Genomic DNA, 20891 nt, shown 5'->3' with positions numbered 1-20891 from the left:
TCTGATGAATAAATGATGTCTAAGAAGGCTTGAAAGGCCTTGGAGTCACAGGGAGCAATGTCTACGGCCAGTCCCCGCCAAAGCCAGCCCTTTAATCCTGAGTTCATAATAAAAAAAACTGCATTTATCACTCCAAAGGCTCAGAGCTGCCTCAGGAGGGGAAGATGCTGACATCACCTGGAAATACAGCACCACTCCACCCAGCTGGCTGAAACATCAGCCTGGTTCTGGCTGAAAAATACCCTAAAAACATTTTGTCCTCTAATGCTGGCACTTGAAAGGAGCCAGTTTGGCTGAATGGGCATGTCCTGCACAGGGAAATGAAAAGGCAGCCTCGAAGGGAGCGTAAACAACCTCCAGTTTACTTAATTGGGGATGCTTTGCATAAAATATGAGCTTGTTGGTAAACACATTCCCTGTGCAGGGGCGCGTCAGGCCCGGGGCTGTGTGGGACAGTATAAAAGGCAGAGCAAGTGAGGATCCCTCATCCACCTCTCCTGCCTTGTCCTCCTCTGTGACACAGGTGAGCTGCAAGGGCCTTTGCCTCACTCTTCTCTTCTCTTCTCTTCTCTTCTCTTCTCTTCTCTTCTCTTCTCTTCTCTTCTCTTTTCTCTCCTCTTCTCTCTTCTGCCTTGACCCTCAATGGAATCTTTGCCTCTCCGCAGTGCTCTCTGAGAGTCTTTCTCCTTGATCCTGCTCTCCGCAGGTTTTTGTGGCTGTTTTTTGCTGGGGAGAGGTGGGAGATGCTGCGATTTCTTTGCAGGGAACTCTTTGGGCTCAGGGCTGTTGGGTTCCTCCCTTGCTCCCTCTCCAGGCTGTCCCTTCTGCCCAGGCTGTGTTTCCTCCTGTGAGCAGCATCTCCCTGTGCGCCTCACAGCCCGCGGGTGCTTTCCCTGCCTTCTGCAGGTTCTCCTCCAGCCCCAGCCATGTCCTGCTACGACCTGTGCCGGCCCTGCGGCCCCACCCCGCTGGCCAACAGCTGCAACGAGCCCTGCGTGCGCCAGTGCCAGGACTCCCGCGTGGTCATCCAGCCCTCGCCCGTGGTGGTCACCCTGCCTGGGCCCATCCTCAGCTCCTTCCCGCAGAACACCGCCGTGGGATCCTCCACCTCCGCCGCCGTGGGCAGCATCCTCAGCGAGGAGGGAGTGCCCATCAACTCGGGGGGCTTTGGGCTCTCGGGGCTCTCCGGCCTCGGTGGCCGCTACTGCGGCCGCAGGTGCCTGCCCTGCTAGAGCTGGGCCGCGCGTCCAGCGAATGCCTCCGCAGGCCAAGTGTCCCCTGGAGCTGCTGGCCAGCCTTTCCAGAGGCCTCGGGGCCCCTCCTGCCCTCCTGACAAGGAGGGTGCCCACCTGAGGCTTCTGCTTGTCCTGCTTTCCTCTGTGCCCGGGCCGGGCAGGCGTTTGTCCCACTGCTGGCCAGGGCCCCGTGCCCGGCCCTGCTGCTGGGCCAGCCTGGCCCAGGGCCTGCCTGCCCACTCCTGCTTTGGTTCTGTCTTCACACTCAATAAAGTTCACTCTGCATTGGAACTGGAGTCTCCTGGAGTTCTTTTGGTTTGGGATCCCCAGCTAAAGCTGCTCCATGAGTGGGGGTGATGCCCTGGAGGGTTTGGGTGGGATTGGAGGGAGTGTGGCCTTGTCATTGGTCACAGGAGGTGCTCCAGAGGACATTTGACTCAGGAGGGAGGTTGGACATTGGGTTCCAGCAAAACATTGACCTTCCAGAAGAGATTTCTGTGCGGATTTACAGGCACCTTCACAAAGCCTTTATTGTGCATTTCCAGCTATGAGTGGTTGTTTTCCTTGCCTGCATCCAAGCACAGCATCCAAACCCTGGGCCACAGGGAGAACCCAAGGTGCTGAGGTGACATGTGGCACCCAGGGTAGGTGTGCAAAGAGAAATGTGAGTCCTGTGCCCGGTGTTGGCACAGTGGAAATGGACTGAGGATGGGTCACTCTTGTGGAGGAATCCCAGAGTCCTCAAGGCTGGAAAAAAGTTCCAAGATCAAGTGGCCAGTGCAGACAGCAGAGTTCTGCAGGTCTGCTCCAGACTCCTGCTCCTTCAGGACACGGTGACACACGGAATGAGCCCACAGCAATTACAGCTCCCGACCACAGGACAACTTGGGTGGGGGATAAGATGGATCCACAGGTCCCTTCTAGGCCTGGGTACAGGCCCAGGCCTTGTCACCATCACTGCTGCCCTCACTCAGAGGAGGGATCATGGTCCCTGTGTGTCCATCCCTGTCCCATGTCCATGTTACACACCCACCTCAGCATGTCCCCAGCCTCAGATGTCCCCTGGGGCATCTCCTGGTCACCCTGTGCACACTCACACCAGGCCACACACCCTCAGAGGAGGGATCATGGTCCCTGTGTGCCCATCCCTGTCCCATGTCCACGTCACACACGCACCCTCAGCACGTCCCCAACCTCAACCTGGCTCAGATGTCCCCTGGGGCACCTCCTGGTCACCCTGTGCACACTCACACCAGGCCACACACCCTCCACTGCCCCATGGCCCTTCCAGTGACTGCGGCCTTGGAGGTTCTCACCTTGCCCAGGTGTGAGAAAGGTCCATCCATGGCCTTTAACCACCCAAACACCTGCAGGGCATCACCCCCACCCATGGAGCAGCTTGAGCTGGGGATCCCAAAGCGGAAGGAACTCCAGGAGACTCCAGTTCGAATGCAGAGTGAAGTTTATTGAGTGTGAAGACAGAACCAAAGCAGGGGTGGGCAGGCAGGCCTGGCCAGCAGTGGCACACAGGTCTGCCTGGCCCGGGCACGGGGCCAGCGGGAGCAGCAGGACCCCGGGGCCGGGCTGGGCCGGGGCTGAGCCCCTGGGCCAGCAGAGCAGGGCACGGCAGGGCCCGGGGAGGCACAGGAGAAAGCAGGACAAGCAGAAGCCTCAGGTGGGCACGTTTGCCTCCCGCCTTGGCAGGAGGGGCCCCGAGGCCTCTGGAAAGGCTGGCCAGCAGCTCCAGGGGACACTTGGCCTGGGGAGGCACTCGCTGGACGCACGGCCCGGCTCTAGCAGGGCAGGCACCTGCGGCCGCAGTAGCGGCCACCGAGGCCGGAGAGCCCTGAGAGCCCAAAGCCCCCCGAGTTGATGGGGACCCCAGACTCGCTGAGGATGCTGCCCACGGCGGCGGAGGTGGAGGATCCCACGGCGGTGTTCTGCGGGAAGGAGCTGAGGATGGGCCCGGGCAGGGTGACCACCACGGGGGACGGCTCGATGATGACCCGCGAGTCCTGGCACTGGCGCACACAGGGCTCGTTGCAGCTGTTGGCCAGCGGGGTGGGGCCGCAGGGCCGGCACAGGTCGTAGCAGGACATGGCTGGGGCTGGAGGAGAACCTGCAGAAGGCACAGGCAGAACGTGAGGCACGGCCTCAGCAGCAGGAGGAGCAGAGGCCGAGGGAAGGGACGGGGAACAGGGAGGAAGAAAGGATCAGGAGCTCCATCCCCAGGGCCTTCTGCAAAGAGCCCAAGAGCTTCTCCCAGCTCCTTACAGTGAGCAGAGGCTGGGAGCAGGATCTGGGAGCAAAGTTCTGAGCAGCACAGCAGCAAGGCCAGGGATGGAGGCAGAGACAAAGAGGAGAAGGAGAAGGAGAAGGGGAAGGGGAAGGGGAAGGAGAAGGAGAAGGAGAAGGAGAAGGAGAAGGAGAAGGAGAAGGAGAAGGAGAAGGAGAAGGAGAAGGAGAAGGAGAAGGAGAAGGAGAAGGAGAAGGAGAAGGAGAAGGAGAAGGAGAAGGAGAAGAGGACGGCAAAGACCTTTTCAGCTCACCTGTGTCACTGAGGAGAAGGCAGGAGAGGTGGATGAGGGATCCTGTGCTCAGAGTGGGTTTTATACCGTCCTGGACAGCCCCAGGGCCAGCCTTTGCTCATGGGATGTGTTTCCCAAGCTCATCCTGCATGGAAAACACTCCCTTCCTCCAGCACCAACCTTTGATTTGGGGCTGCAACGCTCCTTCCCCGTTTCCTTGCTGCTGGCATCCCCATTCCACGCTGGATCCTCGTTTTATGTGACTTAATTAGAGATCAAAGGCCTCTCCTGGCCAGCATTGTTGATTCAGATAATTCAGGCCTTTGTGGCCATCTCCTTGGAAAGCAACGTGTTTTTCCTCCTCTGTCTGGCAGTTTAGTCACTGCCTCGTCTGTCTCGTGGCCATTTCCAAATTAAAACCATGCCAGACTCATCCCAGATAGCTCCAGATTCACACAGCATTTGCATGTTTTGCATAAATGTAATTGCAGCTATTTTTCCCTGTGTTTTCCGATTGTGCCACATGTCTGGTTTGAATCTCTCATCGAGAATGAAGCCCTGCTTTAGGTGAGAGCCTAATTAGGTCACAAACCTGGCTTGGCACTAATTTTTTTTTTAGTTTTTCAGTCAACATTCAGCATTTTATTCCAGAATTCACTTCATGGTTTGTAGTTTATTGTGTCACTACCTTCATTTTGTGTAGAAACTCCAAGTGTATTTAAGAACCAAAATCTGAATTTTTTAAAATGTGGTTTTTTTCCAAGTAAACGTCACACTTTAAGGGGGAATAATTCCCCCTTGACCCTCAGAGCAACTTCTGCAAAGTCTCCAGGAGTGGTTTTTCTGTCCCTTTTTCCAACAAGGAGCTGAATTCTGTTTTTCAGTGGAAATAAAACATTCAGGAGCTGGTGTTGGCTATGGGCTACTGGGCAAGTTGCCTCCCTGGCCTAATTAGGGCTGGAATGAGCTCAGGTTTGATGTCCTGGCACCAGAGTTTGGAGGCCAGGGTGGCCACTGGTGACATCCTGACAGCCCTGCTGCAGGACAGGAATGGGAGCAATTGGGAACACAGGGCCGGTGGCATCCCTGCAATTGCTGGGACACCCAATTTTGGTTTATTTATGGCCATCCCCAAAGCCAGAACCCCAAATGCTTCATTCAGGTGGTGCAGCCAACAATCATTTCAGCTCAACTCGGATAATTAGAGCGGGTAATTTTGGCTAACCAAGGGGAGGAAGTCTCCAGCTTCAATTTTTCCTCCCCAAAATATTTGTGAGGAGAGTAAAGTTTCATTTTATTCATTAAAAAAACGCTTTCCACATCATGATTGCAGCAAAACAAGAATTAAACTGACCGTGAAGGGATAAAATGATTCAATCCCCAGACTGGGGGTTTTATTTTTAGAATTATTTGAAGATTTCAGTTCAGAGAAGGACCAAATTAATTGGGAATGCTTCCTGTGGTGATTGAGGCTGAAGAAATGATCAATTCCAGGATGTGATCCATTCCAGGCCAGGCTGGATGGGATATTGAGCAACCTGACCCAGTGGGAGGTGGCCCTGCCCATGGAAGGGGTTGGGACAAGGTGATCTTTAAGGTCCCTTCCACCCCAAACCATTCTGTGACTCCACAACTGATGGGAATTTCTTTAAGAGTTTGTTTTTGGGGTTTTTTTTAAATTTAAAAACATGAATTATTTTAGGGAGTATTTTTTTAATCAAAAAAAAAGGACATTTCACTCGAAGTGTAATTATTAGGAAGTATTTTTTTAATTTAAAAAAGGACATTTCAATACTTCAAAAGGAAGTATTTTTTTAATTAAAAAAAAAAAAAGGAATTTTTTTTAGGAAGCATTTTTTTAATTAAACAAAAAAAAAAGGACATTTCACTGGAAGCTCCCTCCCAGCAGTATCAGAACCTCCATCTCTCATTTACCTTCGTCCCACATCCCAAAGCCTCGGAGGTGTCTGTCTGCAGAACAACTGAAGCTCTTCAGCTTCTTGAAAGGGAAGAACTTCAAAGCCAATCCCAAATATTCATTAAATGGTTGAGACACACAGAGTGCATCAGCCATGGAAATATTGCAGCTACCATGCAAAATTGGGATGGTTTTGTCACTTGGGCAACAACGTCACCCGAAATTTGGTTACTCCCCGGGCAGACAGCATTTGACAGCGTCAGAACCCAGGGTTATTAATTTTTTCATTAAAAAGTCATTTTGCGTGTCATAATAACCTCCCACGGAGCCTCTGGAGCGGATCCAAGGCTGCTTGGGATTCTTGTGACAATTTCAGGCAGCAGCACTGGGAACAAAACGAGGTGGGGATGGGGAAAGGGGGTCCAGCAGGGCCCTGCTCAGGTGAGACCTCACCTGCAGAGCTGCCCTGGAGCTGCTGGAGAGAGCCCAGAGGAGGCTCCAGGATGGGAGCAGAGGGATGGAGCAGCTCTGCTGGGAGAACTGGGGATGCTCAGCCTGGAGAAGCTTTGGGGTGACCCAGTTATGGACTTGCAGGACCTGAAGGGGCAACAAGGAACGGGGGGAGAGAAAATTCCCAAGGGATGGCGTGCCAGGACAAGGGGGAAAGGGTTCAGACTGACAGGGTGGAAATTTAGATGGGATTTTGGGAAGGTTCACACAAACAGAAAGGAAATTTAGGTGGGATTTTGGGAAGGTTCAGACCCACAGAAAGGAAATTTAGATGGGATTTTGGGAAGGTTCAGACTGCCAGAAAGGAAATTTAGGTGGGATTTTGGGAAGGTTCAAACTGACAGACAGGAAAATTAAATGGAATTTTGGGAAGGTTCAGACCCACAGAAAGGAAATTTAGGTGGGATTTTGGGGAGGAATTCCTCCCTGGGAGGGTGGGGAGGTCCCAGCAGGGGTTATCCCATGGATTCTCCATCCTTGGAAGTGTCCAAGGCCAGTCTGGAGCAGGCAGGGATGGTGGGAATGTCCCTGTCCACGGCAGGGAATGAATGCTTTCCATCCCAAAGCATTCCATGATTTCCTGGGAAACCGACAGGGAATCACAACACAAACCCAGGGAATGGATTTGTCAAACCCAGGGAAAGGAGTTTAATCGCTTCTCCCTGGATCCAGGTTATTCCATTAATTATAATGGAATTTATTCCATTGAATTTACTCCCTTCATGGGGTTTAATTTATTCCATTCTTGGGATTTAATTATTCCACTTTTGGGATTTAATCTATTCCACTACTGGGATTTAATTTATACCATTGTTGGGATTTACTTTATTCCATTCTTGGGATTTCATTTATTCCACTATTGGGATTTCCTTTATTCCACTATTGGGATTTCCTTTATTCCACTACTGGTATTTAATTTATTCCACTGTTGGGATTTCATTTATTCCACTATTAGGCTTTAAAATGCACGCAGCATAGGAAATAATAAAATTTTAAAAAGCCTTACGAGGCCAAGAATCCTGACCTGATTAGGAGCCGATGACTGGAATGACAGCTGAGCTCTGATCTGTTTATCTTTGAGGGCTCTTCTTGCTCAACCCATGGGTGGCTGAAGCCAATTCCGTGCTGGGGATAATGACACGGGGATGTGCAAACCATTAATGAGCACCTGGGACGGCACTTTTGGGATCAGAGTCGCTGCCTCGGGGCTCTCCCCATCCCACCTCGTCATTTAAGAGGGATTTAAAGAGGGGAAAAAAAAATTTAAAAATTGCTGCTGTATTAAAGGAGCAAACAAGGAGCAGGTAAAACACAAATCTGGCTGTAGGGAAGGGCAGAGCTCAGGGGACATCGGGCACTTTCCCTGCCTCGTTCCCTGGGCTGAAAGCTGCAGTTTTTGGTAAAATGACCCCAAAATGAGGTCGGGAATGAGGTTTTTTGTCAGCCCCCGGGCCCTTGGCCCTTGAATAGGGGTGATGCTCAAAGAAGAGTCACAGAACACAACGAGGGTGCCCAGAAATGTCCTTTATTAAAGAAAAAGGAATAAAATCTCAATTTCTGTGTGGGCAGAACAATTCCCTCAGCCTTTCCTCCATCCTCTTGGGGAATATATTTATATATAAAAATATATACATATTTCTATTTATATTTATAGTTGTTGTTATCGTTATATATTTATATACATATATACACATATATGTATGTGTATATTTACATATATGAGTATATATTTTATATATAATAAATATATCTATAAATTATATATAAAATTATATATGCAACTATATAGATGTGAAAAAATATATATAATTTATTATATATAAAATATATATATCCGAAATAATTGGAATATTGGGACCCAAGATTTCAATAGGGAAAGGGCTCATGCTCCCTCCCTCTTTCCCTGAAAATCATTAAATTTTCAATTTTTATTCCTATTTCCCCTCTTTTTAATAATTCATCCCGTTCCTGTCTGGAATTATTCCTGCAAAAATGGGTGACTCTGCAAAGTTCCCAAGGCAACGCCAGCCCCCGGGAACAGCCCCGGGAAGTTTCAGATTAAAGGATTTCAAAGCCCTTTGCAAACTCTCATGAATGATTTATTCATGTAAAACACTCATTAGCAGCTTTTAGGGATGCAGCAGGATTGCAGGATCACAAAGAGAGTCGCAAAGTCACCCGGAAGGACGGAAGGACGTGGCAATGTTGGAAATGCGCATTCTCTGGTCATAAATAGACATTTTTTAAAATACATAATGAAATAAATAACTAATATAAAATAATATCATATATAAAATATATTGTCTAAATATATAATAGCAAAATAAATCTATATTAAAATATAAAATAAAGATAAAAGCATTAAATATATTTTTATATTGTCTATGAATATATTTAAATATTTTTATATAAAATTATACACATATAAATAAACATTAAATCTATTGTATATTTATAATTAATGTTATAATGTTATACATATAATAAAGTATAAATATTCATTATATTTATCATAAATATTACTATATTATAAATTCATAAATTAATAAATAATCGTATTTCTTGTTATAATTATCATCTTAATAATTATAAATATTTTCTCTGGTTTGATTTTGTTTTGAAAACTTTGGTTTTTTACTTCTGCCAGATTTCTCAGAATAGGCAAATGCTGGAATTTGTTGCAGAGAAAACCTTGACATTGGACAACACTGATTCCTCAGGAATTACACAAACAGGGAATAATTGTTAAATCAAAATGTGGAGATCATTCCTGGTTAATTTTGGATTTAGGGGAAGGGGCTCAGAGCTGAATTTTTCGTATTGATAAAGGAATAACAAGTAAAGAACTTTGATTAAGATTTAATAAAAATGTGGGGCTTGTCAGGGGAAGGAATTGAGAAAAACAATTTATTTTTCAGTTTAATTCTGAGCCTCGAAGTCTCAGGAAAAAAAAAAAACAAAAAAAAACCCCCAAAAACAACAACAACAATAAAAAAAACCTCAAAAAACTAAAAAAGACCAAAAAAACCAAAACCCCCCAAATCTTCTGGAATTCTGGGATAAAAAACAGCCTTAAGGAAGGAACAGGAAGGTCATAAATGCAAACAGGGCCAGTGTGACCCACAAGGACAGAATGCAGAACTCAGCCCTGAAAAATTAACCTGGAATTAATTAACACCTCACTCATACACACAAAAGGCTTTGTTAATATTTCAATCAATTGAAGAAAATTCCAACAGCTTCACCCTCGTGTTTGTTATTATTGTTATTATTATTATTATTATTATTATTATTATTTATTTGCATGGTTTCGCCCCTCTTTAACTGTTAAAAGCCGATAAACCCGTGCTGATACGATAATTCCTTGGCAGCGCGGCGTTTCCTAAGGGGTGATTTTTGAGGCGGGATTTTCATTAAAAAGGAATTATTTTCTGCCTGGGGATCATTACCCCATCCAAGGCAGCAATTTGCAGGCCCCACTAATTGCAGATTTCTTAAGTGGCAGCTTCAGGTTTCGAAAGACATAAACAAAGGCCGGGGTTTTAATTAGGGATCGGGCCTTGAAGGCCTTATGCAGCTTCGGGAAACTCAGCACCTTTTATGAGGGGAAAATGGAAAAAAAATCAAAATTCACTACTCATTCTGAGGGAGAAATTCAGGATAAAATTTTCTGTGGGGAGGTTTTGTAGGGAATTATGGATTCCCCATCCCTGGAAGCACCCAAGACCTGGCTGGATGCGGCCTGTGCTCCTGGGAGGGCTTGGAATTAAATAACTTTTAAAGCTCCTCCTTTAAACCATTTCATGACTCCACAAAACAACGTACCAGGAGAACGTGACTATGCAGAGCACCTTGAAAAGGGAATAATTTATTAAAATAAAACCCAGGGCTGTGTTTACTGGCGCAGGTTTCCAGGCCCCAACTGGAAAAGCCGTTTCAGGACACGTCCAAAAGCGCTCCCAGCCCTTCCCTAAATCCCTTCCAGGGTTTGGAGCTCCCAGTCCTTCATTCCCAGCTGATCCCGGAATTTGGGGGTTCTCCTTCCCCCCACGGATCCCTGGAACCGCAGCCGAGGCCTGGAGGAGCCACGGGAATTCAAATCTGGAATTGAAATAAATTGAAATAAATGGCAGCCCGGTTCACTGCGGGTTCCTCCGGCTGCTCCCGGGGTGACCTCGGAGGATTCATTTGCCTCCTGTGCTTCCCTACACCCAGATAATAACTGGAATTAAAATCTGCCAAAGGCAACGGAAAATCCGCCTGAGAGGGAAGGGCCCAGGAGATTTTTTTATAGAGGGACCAGAAATGCAGAGGGAGCAGAAATCCCCGCGAGTTCCAGAATGTTCTGCAGCACAAGAGGCTGGGAAAAGGGGAGTGTTCATAGAATCCCAGCTCCAATTTCATCAAATCCAACCTCTGATGGATAAACCTTCAGGTTTAAGGCTTATCTGCACTTGGCAGCACATTGTGTGAATTTTATATAAATACAATTAAATAATGTCTTTAAAAAGAGTGTCAAGTGGTTAAATGGCAAGAAGCAAATCTTAGTATGTGGATTCTGAAAGAAAATCAAATATAAAAATATAAAAAAGCAAAAATAAAGGAATACAGAAATAAACATATAGAAATAAAAATATATAGATATATAAATATAGTAATAAAGGTAAATATATAAATACACACATATATACATAAAATATAACTATAAAATATAATAAATTAATATATTAATATAAAAATATAAATATAGATATTTTAAAATATAGACATAAATATGAAAACAAAAATATGCATTAGTGTCTTTTTATATCTTCATAAATGAAATTTCAGCTGAATTAATCCTATGGAACAGCTTTCATATAACCTTAGGCTGGTTAATTAGAAGTTAATCTTGGGACGTTCCCACCTGCCTCGGACACTTCCAGGGATGGGATATCCACAATTCTCATTCCTCTTTCCCAGGATTCACATCCCAAGCGAGGTGCCAGGAAGTTGAGCTGCCTCCCTTTGTTCCTAATTATTATTTACTCTCAATTTTCCCTCCCAGCATAAATTACCTGCAGCCTGAGAGGGGTCCTAAGGCAAAAGCATTTGTGGGCACTCGGGAACAAAAGGGTTTGGGTTGATCCCAAGGGATTTATGCAGATTTGGGCATCAGGGATGAAACACGGAGGTGGAATTCTGCTTTTAAGGGTGTTCCCGAATATTAAAATGAGCCCCATCCCAGTATTCCAATAGGATTTCAATTAAGGACAGTTTTTATGTAGTAAATAAATGAAATTGTCTGGGGACTGTTATCCCAAAACATTCCAGTCTACCCAACTGGTGGCTCCCTCACAAATCTCTTTTTGAGGGAATCCTGATTTGTGTCTTTATTATGATTATTCTGGTGTTGATTTCCTCTTTAAAATCTCAATAAAAACATTTTCAATCCATGTCTGGCTCACTCAAAAATGTTGATAAATTTCTACAACTACCCACCATCATTTTCTACCACCAATATTTTAATGGTTCTCTATAATTTGTGCTAAATTACGTTTTCATCAGGACAGAACAATTTCTTGCCTACTTTACCCCCGCTTAATTCTGTCCCAGAAAACCTGGATGGTTCCAACCTTCCCTTTCCCACAGTTTTATCCCTTCCAACCCAAAAACTGGGGGAAAAGGGAGGAAAAAAAAAAAAAACAACAAACAAAACCAAGGCCATGTAAGGCTCAGTGACTTCACCTTGAGTCAGGAGCCAGAACCGTGGGTGGGATTTGGGTGCCTTTAATTGCACTGGGGTCAAACCCCGCAAAGCCCAGGAGCAAATCCACCTGCTCCACTTAAACCCCATCCCAGGATTTGCAAGGAAAGGATGGGAGATAAGGCCGAGCTTTCTCCACGGGGTCACTGACACCGTGAAATTAAAGATTTATTGAGAATTCATGAGATTTCTTGAGAATTCGTGAGATTTCTTGAGAATTCGTGAGATTTCTTGAGAATTCTGGAATGGCGAATTTATTTTTTTCTCCTTATCCGTGGATGTAGGGGTACAATTGATGCCCTCGGGAGTGGTTTTGGGAATAAAAAGAATCCCACCCGCACCGGGAAATTATAAAAATAATTCAGTTCCCTGCTGGGCAATGATGCCACTGCAGCTCCCTTTCACAGAACCCGAGAGGGAAAACCCAATGCCAACAAAAGAACCCTTGATCAGGCCCCGAAATAACTGAAATGTGGTTAATTAGAAGCAGATCGAGCCCTATTTTTGGCCCTTGAAAGGGCAAAGTGAATCCTGCCCGGAGGGCGTAGCACGCTCTGGGAAGCTCCGGGAGGGAACAAACACAAACAGGGAGCAAAACAGTTTCATTACTCGCAGAAGTTATGCAGGCAGCAAAGTTTGTTTTGCAACTAATTAAGACTTCATGCAAAGAGGGTGTCACATCCTCCAGGCGCTTCGGGGACGTGTATAAAAGCATTTGCTACGTAGAAGCCTCCCTAATCACTTTTCTTTTCCTCTCCTCCTTGGGTGATCCTGGTAAGTCAATTTTGAATCAATTATTGAATTTTAAATCAATTATTATTTTTATTATTGCTATTGTTATTATCGCTATCTGAATCTCAAATGACAGGGCGAGCTCGTGAAAGGACAAGGGGGTGTTTTAGCAGAAAGAGCCTTTTTATTATCCTTTAGTTTGGAGTTAATTGAAGTTTTACATTTCAGAGGGGAGAGCTCAGGAAAGCAGGGAGGGCACAGAAAACTCCCTCTGAATCCTGAAGAGCCTCAATAATTCCATGGTGCTCTTTTCATATTCCAAAGAGTCGGTGTCATTAAAGAAATTATCACTTAAAATTTAATTTCTACGATGTTCTCACCCTCAGCTGTCTTCCAGGAGGCTCCGGTGTCTTTTAAGTTGGAGAACTTGCCCTAAATATTTTCCCAATCCTGCAGAGAGCAGAACACAGATTTTCCTTGCTCAAAATCCACTTTACTGCCGGCTTCGGTTAAAATGTATTTCTAGTTTTGAATTCCAAACGTAGCAGGAACATCCCAGTTTTTTCAACCTCCTTTCAGGAGTTCTGGGATGAGCTTTCACAAATCGTGTGGAACCACTGAAGATCCCCAGACCAATCTTCTTTTCCTAAAGCCGAAATCAGCCATTCCAGATCCAGCTTTTCAGCTGGAAAAATACCCTGTGGTTGCCTTCTCCTCACCTTCAAGTCTAAGGAGAGTGGATTTGAATTAATTGGGAAAAAACTCAGAATTTTGAACTCGGGAAGGTTAAAATGGGATGTTCAGGTGGAGACGTGAGAAATCCCCCCTGGATTTTGTCTCCCCCACAGATTCCTGGGGTGAAGTGGGGATTTATTTAGGAAATCACTTCAAGCCCCCCTTTGCCAGCCCTTAATTTCTCCCCCAGCAGCTCCACAGAGCTAAAATGAGGAAAATGAGGAAAATTATCCCTTCTCCCTCCGTGTTTTCCTTGCCCAATCTGTGTGGGCACAATCCAGGGCAAGCATGGCCTTCAATCCATAATTAAACCATGCCCAGGGAAAATCTGGCCTCGATATCAGGCTGGGTTTAAAGTGCTCTGGGATTTCAAATATTCAGCTGATCCCTAATGAGACCCATAAAAAATGGGTGGATCTCCAGCCTGGATCTCACTGTTCCACTTGGAACAAGGTGGGAGGAGGACACAAGCTCCAACCTCCACACTGGGGATTTAAATGAGGATTAAAACCCGAGTTTGAAACCTGGGATTGAATTGTGAGTCGTGGCTTTCTGCTGGAAAAAGGAGTGGGACAGACACAGCGAAAATCCCAGGAAGAGAAGCAGTGGGATAAAAGATTTTTGGGGTTAAAATGGTGATGGTCTGAAAAATATCATTATATTGAAAAGCAGGAAGTTCAGCCAGGAAGGAAAAGAGCTCCTGGTTGGAAAACTAAACGGGACAAATTCAGCTCCAACCTGAGCTCTTTGGAATTCCCAATTTCCCGTAAATCCCCATAACCACGTTGCCAAAACGCCGCTATTTATCCCGGATATTTCCCACCACACCGAGGATGCTTTTTCTCATTTTTCCCTCTTTTCCTGCTCTTTTCCAGGTCTGCCCTGCCAAACTCAGCTCCCACCTGAGCTCCCAATTTCCCATAAATCCCCATAACCACGTCACCCAAACCCGCTATTTATCCCAGATATTTCCCGTCACACCAAGGATTATTTTTTCTCATTTTTCCCTCTTTTTCTGCTCATTTCCAGGTCTGCCCTGCCAAATTCAACTCCCACCTGAGTTCTTTGTAATTCCCAATTTCCTGTAAATCCCCATAACCACATTACCAGAAACCCGCTATTTATCCCGGATATTTCCCGCCACACCAAGGATGGGGGGTTTTTTTTCTCATTTTTCCCTCTTTCCCTGCTCCTTTCCAGCTCTGCCCTGCCCCATGTCTCCTTTCCACGAGTGCTGCCTGCCCCCGGGCCTGGCGTGCCCCGAGCCCTTCGCCGTGACCCGCAGCGACACCTGCGTCATCAAGTACCCCGACACCGTGGTGGACATCGTGGAGCCCGACTTTCCCCCCTACTCCGTCATCTACCCCGGGCCCACGCTGACCACCTTCCCCCAGCAGACCCTGGTGGGCTCCACGGCCCTGCTGGACATCAGGAACTTCCTGGGCTCCCAGGGATTCCTTGGGTTTGGGGGTAGGTGCGCTTTGGGCTCAGGTGTGGGCGCCTCTCTTCGGGGCGCTTTGGGGATTTTTAATCCTTTTCCTTCTCACTCATCCCAGTTTTGTTGTGGAACTTGCAGGCCAACCTAAACCCTGCCTGGATATCTGTGGATAGACTGAAAAAGCACAACTGAGCAGTCAGACAGAGCCCGACTAAAGTTTATGGATAATGGATTGTAGAAGTGCCGAGCTCCCGAGGTTCCCATGGAGTCCATAAATCCAGGGATTCCTGGCACTAGACCTGCCTGAGGACTAGAATTTCCAAACTACGAAAAAACTGAAATTTCTCTATTTACCTCATTCCAAATTAGGATAAACCAAAGCCCAGAATTTTCCAAGAAACCAGATTTAAAAAAAATACAGATCTCCTTTTTTTTCTTTTTTTTCTTTTTTTTTTTTTTTTTTTTGGTTTGCTAAAAGCTGTGTGTCAATAAATTCGTTTTTATGCCAACACGGACGTTTTATTATCAATTTCTCTCAAAATAAAAAATTACAAAATCCACCCAAACGATATGACTGAAAATCTTGGGTTCCAAAATGAAAATTTTCCCAAATTCCTCTTCATTTGCAAATTTTGCTGAACCAGCATTAAAAAAAAAAAAAAAAAGAAAGAAAGAAATCAGTAAATCAGTTCTACTTGGCATTTCTGGAAATTAGGAATTTGTAGTTCCTTGCTGTGCTTTATTTCTGCTTAGCCTCACCATGTAACGCTCTCCCAGCTTCTTTTCCTGCCTTCGTCTCATTTAATGCAAGGAAAAAAAAGCCAAAATCAAAATATTTACAGCAATTGTAAGAGCAAATCTCTTTGCAAAATCCTTCTGCTAAAATCTATGAAAATCATGGGAGTGGGGATTTGTTGTGGACCCTCCTGGAATTCTTTGATTTTATCCTTTCCAGTGAGTTTTGCACTTGTGAATTGAGCTTCTCGTTCCCATTAAATGCTGTCATGCAGATGCACTTTTGGGTTTTGCTTTTTTAGGATGGTTTGGGGTGGAAGGGACCCCAAGAAATCATCCAGCGCCAACGCCTGCCATGGGCAGGGACATTCCCCTACCCCAGGTGGGTCCAGCCTGGCCTTGGGCACTCCCAGGGACGGAGAATCCATGGAATCACCTGGGCCAGGGCAGGATTTATCCCTAAAATCCCATCCAAGGGAATTCTGGAATGGTTTGGGATGGAAAGGAACCTGAAATCCCAAAAAATCCCACCCCAATTCCATGGGCAGGGACCTTCCCCTATCCCAGGTGGGTCCAACCTGGCTTTGGGCACTTCCAAGGATGGGAAATCCATGGAATAACCTGGGACCCTCACAAGGAACAATTCCAACCCAAATCCCAAGCAAATTTCCTGTTTTTCAGTCTGAACCCCCCCCTCCCTCTGTCCAGTCACTCCCATTCTGATGGAAAACTCTCCTCTACATTTAATTTTGACCCTTTTTGGTCCCAGAAGTGACTTTGGGACTTTTCCTGAGGCTCAACACCCCCCACATCAGCATTAACTGAACCACCACACAAAACTGAGGGGATTTTGCCTTTTCCCAGAGTTCATCCAGCCTGGATTTTGGGGTGAAATTCTGCATCCTGTGGGTGCTGGCTGGGCCCAGCACAAAAATGCAGATTTTTTTTGTTTGTTTAATTAATTGAAGCCCTGGAATGAATTTTCCAGCTGACTCATGAGGCTGCTCCCCAAAAATAGGACAAAAATCCTGGGCCAAGCGTGTTCAGGCAGGAGCTGGGCACTGTCACCCTCCCTGGGGCACCAGGCTAGGACAAGTTGGGCAAGGATGATCTGCAACGTGTGAAGGAAATAAATATAAATATTATATATTGTGGGCAAGGACGATCTGCAACGTGTGAAGGAAATAAATATATAAATATTATATATTGTGGGCAAGGACGATCTGCAACGTGTGAAGGAAATAAATATAAATATTATATATTGTGGGCAAGGCCCAATCTGAACATGGGGATGTGCAGTTTAAAATGTGAAAGAAATAAATATAAATATTATATATTATAGGCAAGGACGATACGCAACGTGTGAAAGAAATAAATATAAATATTATATAAATACTATATATTATGAGCAAGGACGATCTGCAGCAGGGGGACGTGCAGCTTAAAATGTGAAAGAAATAAATATAAATATATATTGTGGGCCAGGACCATTTGCAACATGCGAAATAAATAAACATAAATATTATATATTCTGGGCAAGGACAATCTGCAATGTGTGAAATAAATATAAATATAAATATAAATATAAATATAAATATAAATATAAATATAAATATAAATATAAATATAAATATAAATATAAATATAAATATAATAGGCAAGGACTCTCTGCAACGTGGGGACGTGCAGCCTAAAATGTGAAAGAAATAAATGTAAATATTATGTATATTTTAGCCAATATTTGGTAATAGCTTGAAGTAATGAGTGATCAAGCTGGGAATTAACGAGCTGGAATTTCCGGGGAATCGCATTTCCAAAATCCTCCCCCACCCCCTCGCCGGGGGTTTTCTGTCCACACCAATCCACTTTAATTTCGTCTAATCCGCAAAGGAAATCTGCAAATCTGCTTTTTCCACAAATCGGCTCCCGGGTGATCCTTCCCCTAATGACAGGCGTTGGGAGCGCTCCACAAACATTAATTATCTTTGTACACAAGCCTTGCGACACGAAGATTCGGATTTGGACATCCAGATGTTGGGCAACAGCTGCACTTTAGCAACCCGAGGATGGGAGTTGGGAGCGGCATTTTTCGGGATCGTTATTTCAGTATTTTTTGGGGCAGGAGCTGGTTTGGATTTTCGGTGAATCAGCTCCAGCGCGCCCCGGGGCAGGGCGAAGGAATTGGCAGAAATTAATTCCGCGGTGAATATTTGGGATATTTGGGAATTTTGAGTGCCTTGGACAGACTCAAGGAACTTCCTGGCAGGGACACTTACAGGTATTTAGAATACACGAATCCCAAATCCTCATCTTTAAGCTATTTTTGCTTTTCCTACGCTAAACATCGGAACTAAAAAGGATGAATCAAACCACATCTTATCAGCCTCAAATGTTCGGATATCCGGTGATAACATCACTCAATTAAGCACAAAACTTCATTAATGACGCTTCGTTAATACTCCAGCCCCCGAGGGATCGGATTCCCATTAAATTCAGCCCCCGGGGCAGGTTGGTGGCAGCTGAGGCCGGTGCTGGCCGGAATTTGTCACCCTGGAGCCACCCCGGGAGGACCAAGGTGACTCCGAGCATCTGCCGCGCCCAGGGGTTGCTAAAAATACCCGGCTCCTCCTTCTCCCGCATGTTTACATTCCTGTGGTTTGCTCCCATTAAACAATTCCCTGCCCTAAACCCTCCTGAAAATGTGGGATTTTCCTCCGGGGGGGATGGAGGGATCCATCCTGCTGGGAGGCGGGTGGGAACAATCCCAAAAACGAGTGGGAAAAATCATAAAATGGAGTGGGGAAAATCCCAAAATGGAGTGGGAAAAATCCCAAAATGGAGCAGGAAATATTCCAAAATCGAGTGAGAATAATCCCAAAATGGAGTGGGTAAAATTCCAAAATCGAGTGGGAATAATTCCAAAATCGAGTGGGAATAATTCCAAAATCAAGTGGGAATAATTCCAAAATCAAGTGGGAATAATCCCAAAATCGAGTGGGAATAATTCCAAAATCAAGTGGGAATAACCCCAAAATCAAGTGGGAGTAATTCCAAAATCAAGGGACAATAACTCCAAAAACCGAGTGGGAAAAATTCCAGAATGGAGTGGGAATAATTCTAAAATCGAGCGGAAAAATCCCGGGCTTTATGGGGAAACTGAGGCAGGTTGTGCAATGCCACCCGGGACAAGCAGAGGGAGACACGGAGTCACTGAGGGAACTCGGATCTGGGGCTCCACCCAAGCACCAAAAACCCGGATTAATCAAAAAAATAAAAACAAAAATACCAAAAGCCAGGATAAATTTAAAAAAATAAAAACAAAACACCAAAGCACAGCACGCTCCGGGTTCCACCAACCCCAGAACCCTTCCCTGGGCAGGACCTGGGTTCCTCCAACACCAGAAACCCTTCCCTAAGAGTTCTCTGGGTTCCACCAACCCCAGAACCTTTCCCTGGGCAGGACCTGGGTTCCACCAACGCCAGAACCCCTTCCCTGAGGGTTCTCCAGATTCCACCAACCCCAGAACCCTTTCCCTGAGTGTTCTCCAGGTTCCTCTAACCCCAGAACCCTTCCCTGAGCGTTCTGTGGGTTCCTCCAACCCCAAAACTCTTCCCAGGACGTGCTCTGGGTTCCACCAACCCCAAAACCCCTTCCCCGGGTGTTCTCCGAGTTCCACCAACCCCCAAACCCCTTCCCCAGCGTGCTCTGGATTCCTCTAACCCCAGAACCCTTCCCTGGGTGTTCTCCGGGTCCCACCAACCCCAGAACCCCTTCCCTGGGTGTTCTCCGGGTCCCACCAACCCCAGAACCCCTTCCCTGGGTGTTCTCCAGGTTCCTCTAACCCCAGAACCCTTCCCTGAGCGTTCTGTGTGTTCCTCCAACCCCAAAACTCTTCCCAGGACGTTCTCTGGGTTCCACCAACCCCAAAACCCCTTCCCCGGGTGTGCTCCGGGTTCCACCAACCCCAGGAACCCCATCCCCGGGTGTTCTCCGAGTTCCACCAACCCCCAAACCCCTTCCCCAGCGTGCTCTGGATTCCTCTAACCCCAGAACCCTTCCCTGAGTGTTCTCCGGGTCCCACCAACCCCAGAACCCTTCCCTGGGTGTTCTCCGGGTCCCACCAACCCCAGAATCCCTTCCCTGGGTGTTCTCCGGGTCCCACCAACCCCAGAACCCTTCCCTGGGTGTTCTCCGGGTCCCACCAATCCCAGAATCCTTCCCTGGGCGGATTTGGGAATTTTTCCCCACCCAGGAGCCGCCGCCTCTTGGGCAACCACCCAAGAGCAACCGAGGTCACTCCCTGCCCTGAGCGGACCGGGGGTCACCGCCTGGATTCTGGGATTCTCCGGCTTTCCCTGCGAAATCAGAACTCCTGATAGAGCAGAACGCGCGGGGAGCGAGGCGTTAATTGCCGTTAATTACCCGATGGGCGGAATTGTTGCTGATGCGAGCTTGGTGCCGCTGATGTCAGCGGGCGGAGACGCTTTGAAGCGGGGGCAGCGAGGGCTGCGAAGCTCCGGCAGCGCCGCTCCCACCCCAAATCCTCTCTTTGATGATTCCTCGGTCAGGCAGAGCCTCCCGACTCAGCCTCAGCAGCGAACCCCGCGGCTCTGCAGCCCCGCCGAACCGGTTGGGGCACAAAAACCGAATTAACCGGTACTAGAGCTGCCCCTGCCCTGCGCAAGGATGTAATTTTCTACAACGATTCAGGATTAATGGTTATTAAGGTTCTGTGTTGTGGGGTTTGCAGTCTGCGCTCGCTCTTTGTTGCCTTTGTTACTCACGGGGCGGTTTGGGCTGGATGGGGACTTAAAACTCGCCCAGTTCCACCCCTGCCGCGGTCCCGGCTCCTTCCAGCCTGGCCTCGGACACTTTTCTTCGTTTTGGTGGATTTCTCCTTAAAATCGGGGCTGAACCCCGCTTAAATATTCCGGTTCTGAGGGATTTAGGAGCGCTTTCCTGCTCTGCTTTCTGTGCCGGGTAAAGGGTGCAAAAAATCAAAGCGGGGGCTTTCCCAAGGCTTTTGAATTTATGGGAGAATGAGGGATTTCGGTTTCTTAATTCTGAAAAAAAAAATACTGGGGAAAGTTTTGAGAATGGATTTTCCCAGAAATTCCCTGGAGAAGCTGTGCCAGAGCCTCCCCACCCTCACAGGGAACAATTCCTTCCCAAAATCCCCCCCTAAACCTCCTCTCCTTCAGTCTGGATCCATCCCCACATTTCCCGACGAACCAACTGCAGGCACAGGAGCAAAACACAAAACGCGGGTGGAAAAGAGAAAATTCCACCTGAGATTTCTGCACTTCGGGGGAT

At 46.7% G+C, this 20891-nt stretch overlaps 2 protein-coding genes across 2 annotated transcripts; one reads left to right on the top strand and one right to left on the bottom strand.

Moving 5' to 3' along the window:
• The first annotated feature begins 437 nt into the window (after window positions 1–437).
• Window positions 438–1232, top strand: LOC139585054 (feather keratin 1). Its single transcript, XM_071417454.1, has 2 exons — window positions 438–523; window positions 907–1232. The coding sequence occupies exon 2, from the start codon at window positions 927–929 to the stop codon at window positions 1230–1232; it is 306 nt and encodes a 101-aa protein (XP_071273555.1). The 5' UTR covers window positions 438–523; window positions 907–926.
• Window positions 1233–3028: 1796 nt separating this feature from the next.
• On the bottom strand, window positions 3029–3334 carry LOC139585058 (feather beta keratin-like). The gene has a single exon (XM_071417457.1). It carries the CDS (start codon window positions 3332–3334, stop codon window positions 3029–3031), a length of 306 nt encoding a protein of 101 aa, XP_071273558.1.
• Window positions 3335–20891: the final 17557 nt, after the last annotated feature.

Source organism: Agelaius tricolor, unplaced genomic scaffold (genome assembly GCF_023055355.1).
Source record: "Agelaius tricolor isolate 1412-34295 unplaced genomic scaffold, bAgeTri1.0.p SCAF_69, whole genome shotgun sequence".
NCBI lineage: Eukaryota > Metazoa > Chordata > Aves > Passeriformes > Icteridae > Agelaius > Agelaius tricolor.
This window is presented reverse-complemented; position numbering and strand designations above follow the sequence as displayed.

Coding starts and splice junctions, on each gene's coding strand:
- LOC139585054 (XM_071417454.1), top strand. CDS start 927: ATGTCCTGCTACGACCTGTGCCGGCCCTGCGGCCCCACCCCGCTGGCC.
- LOC139585058 (XM_071417457.1), bottom strand. CDS start 3,334: ATGTCCTGCTACGACCTGTGCCGGCCCTGCGGCCCCACCCCGCTGGCC.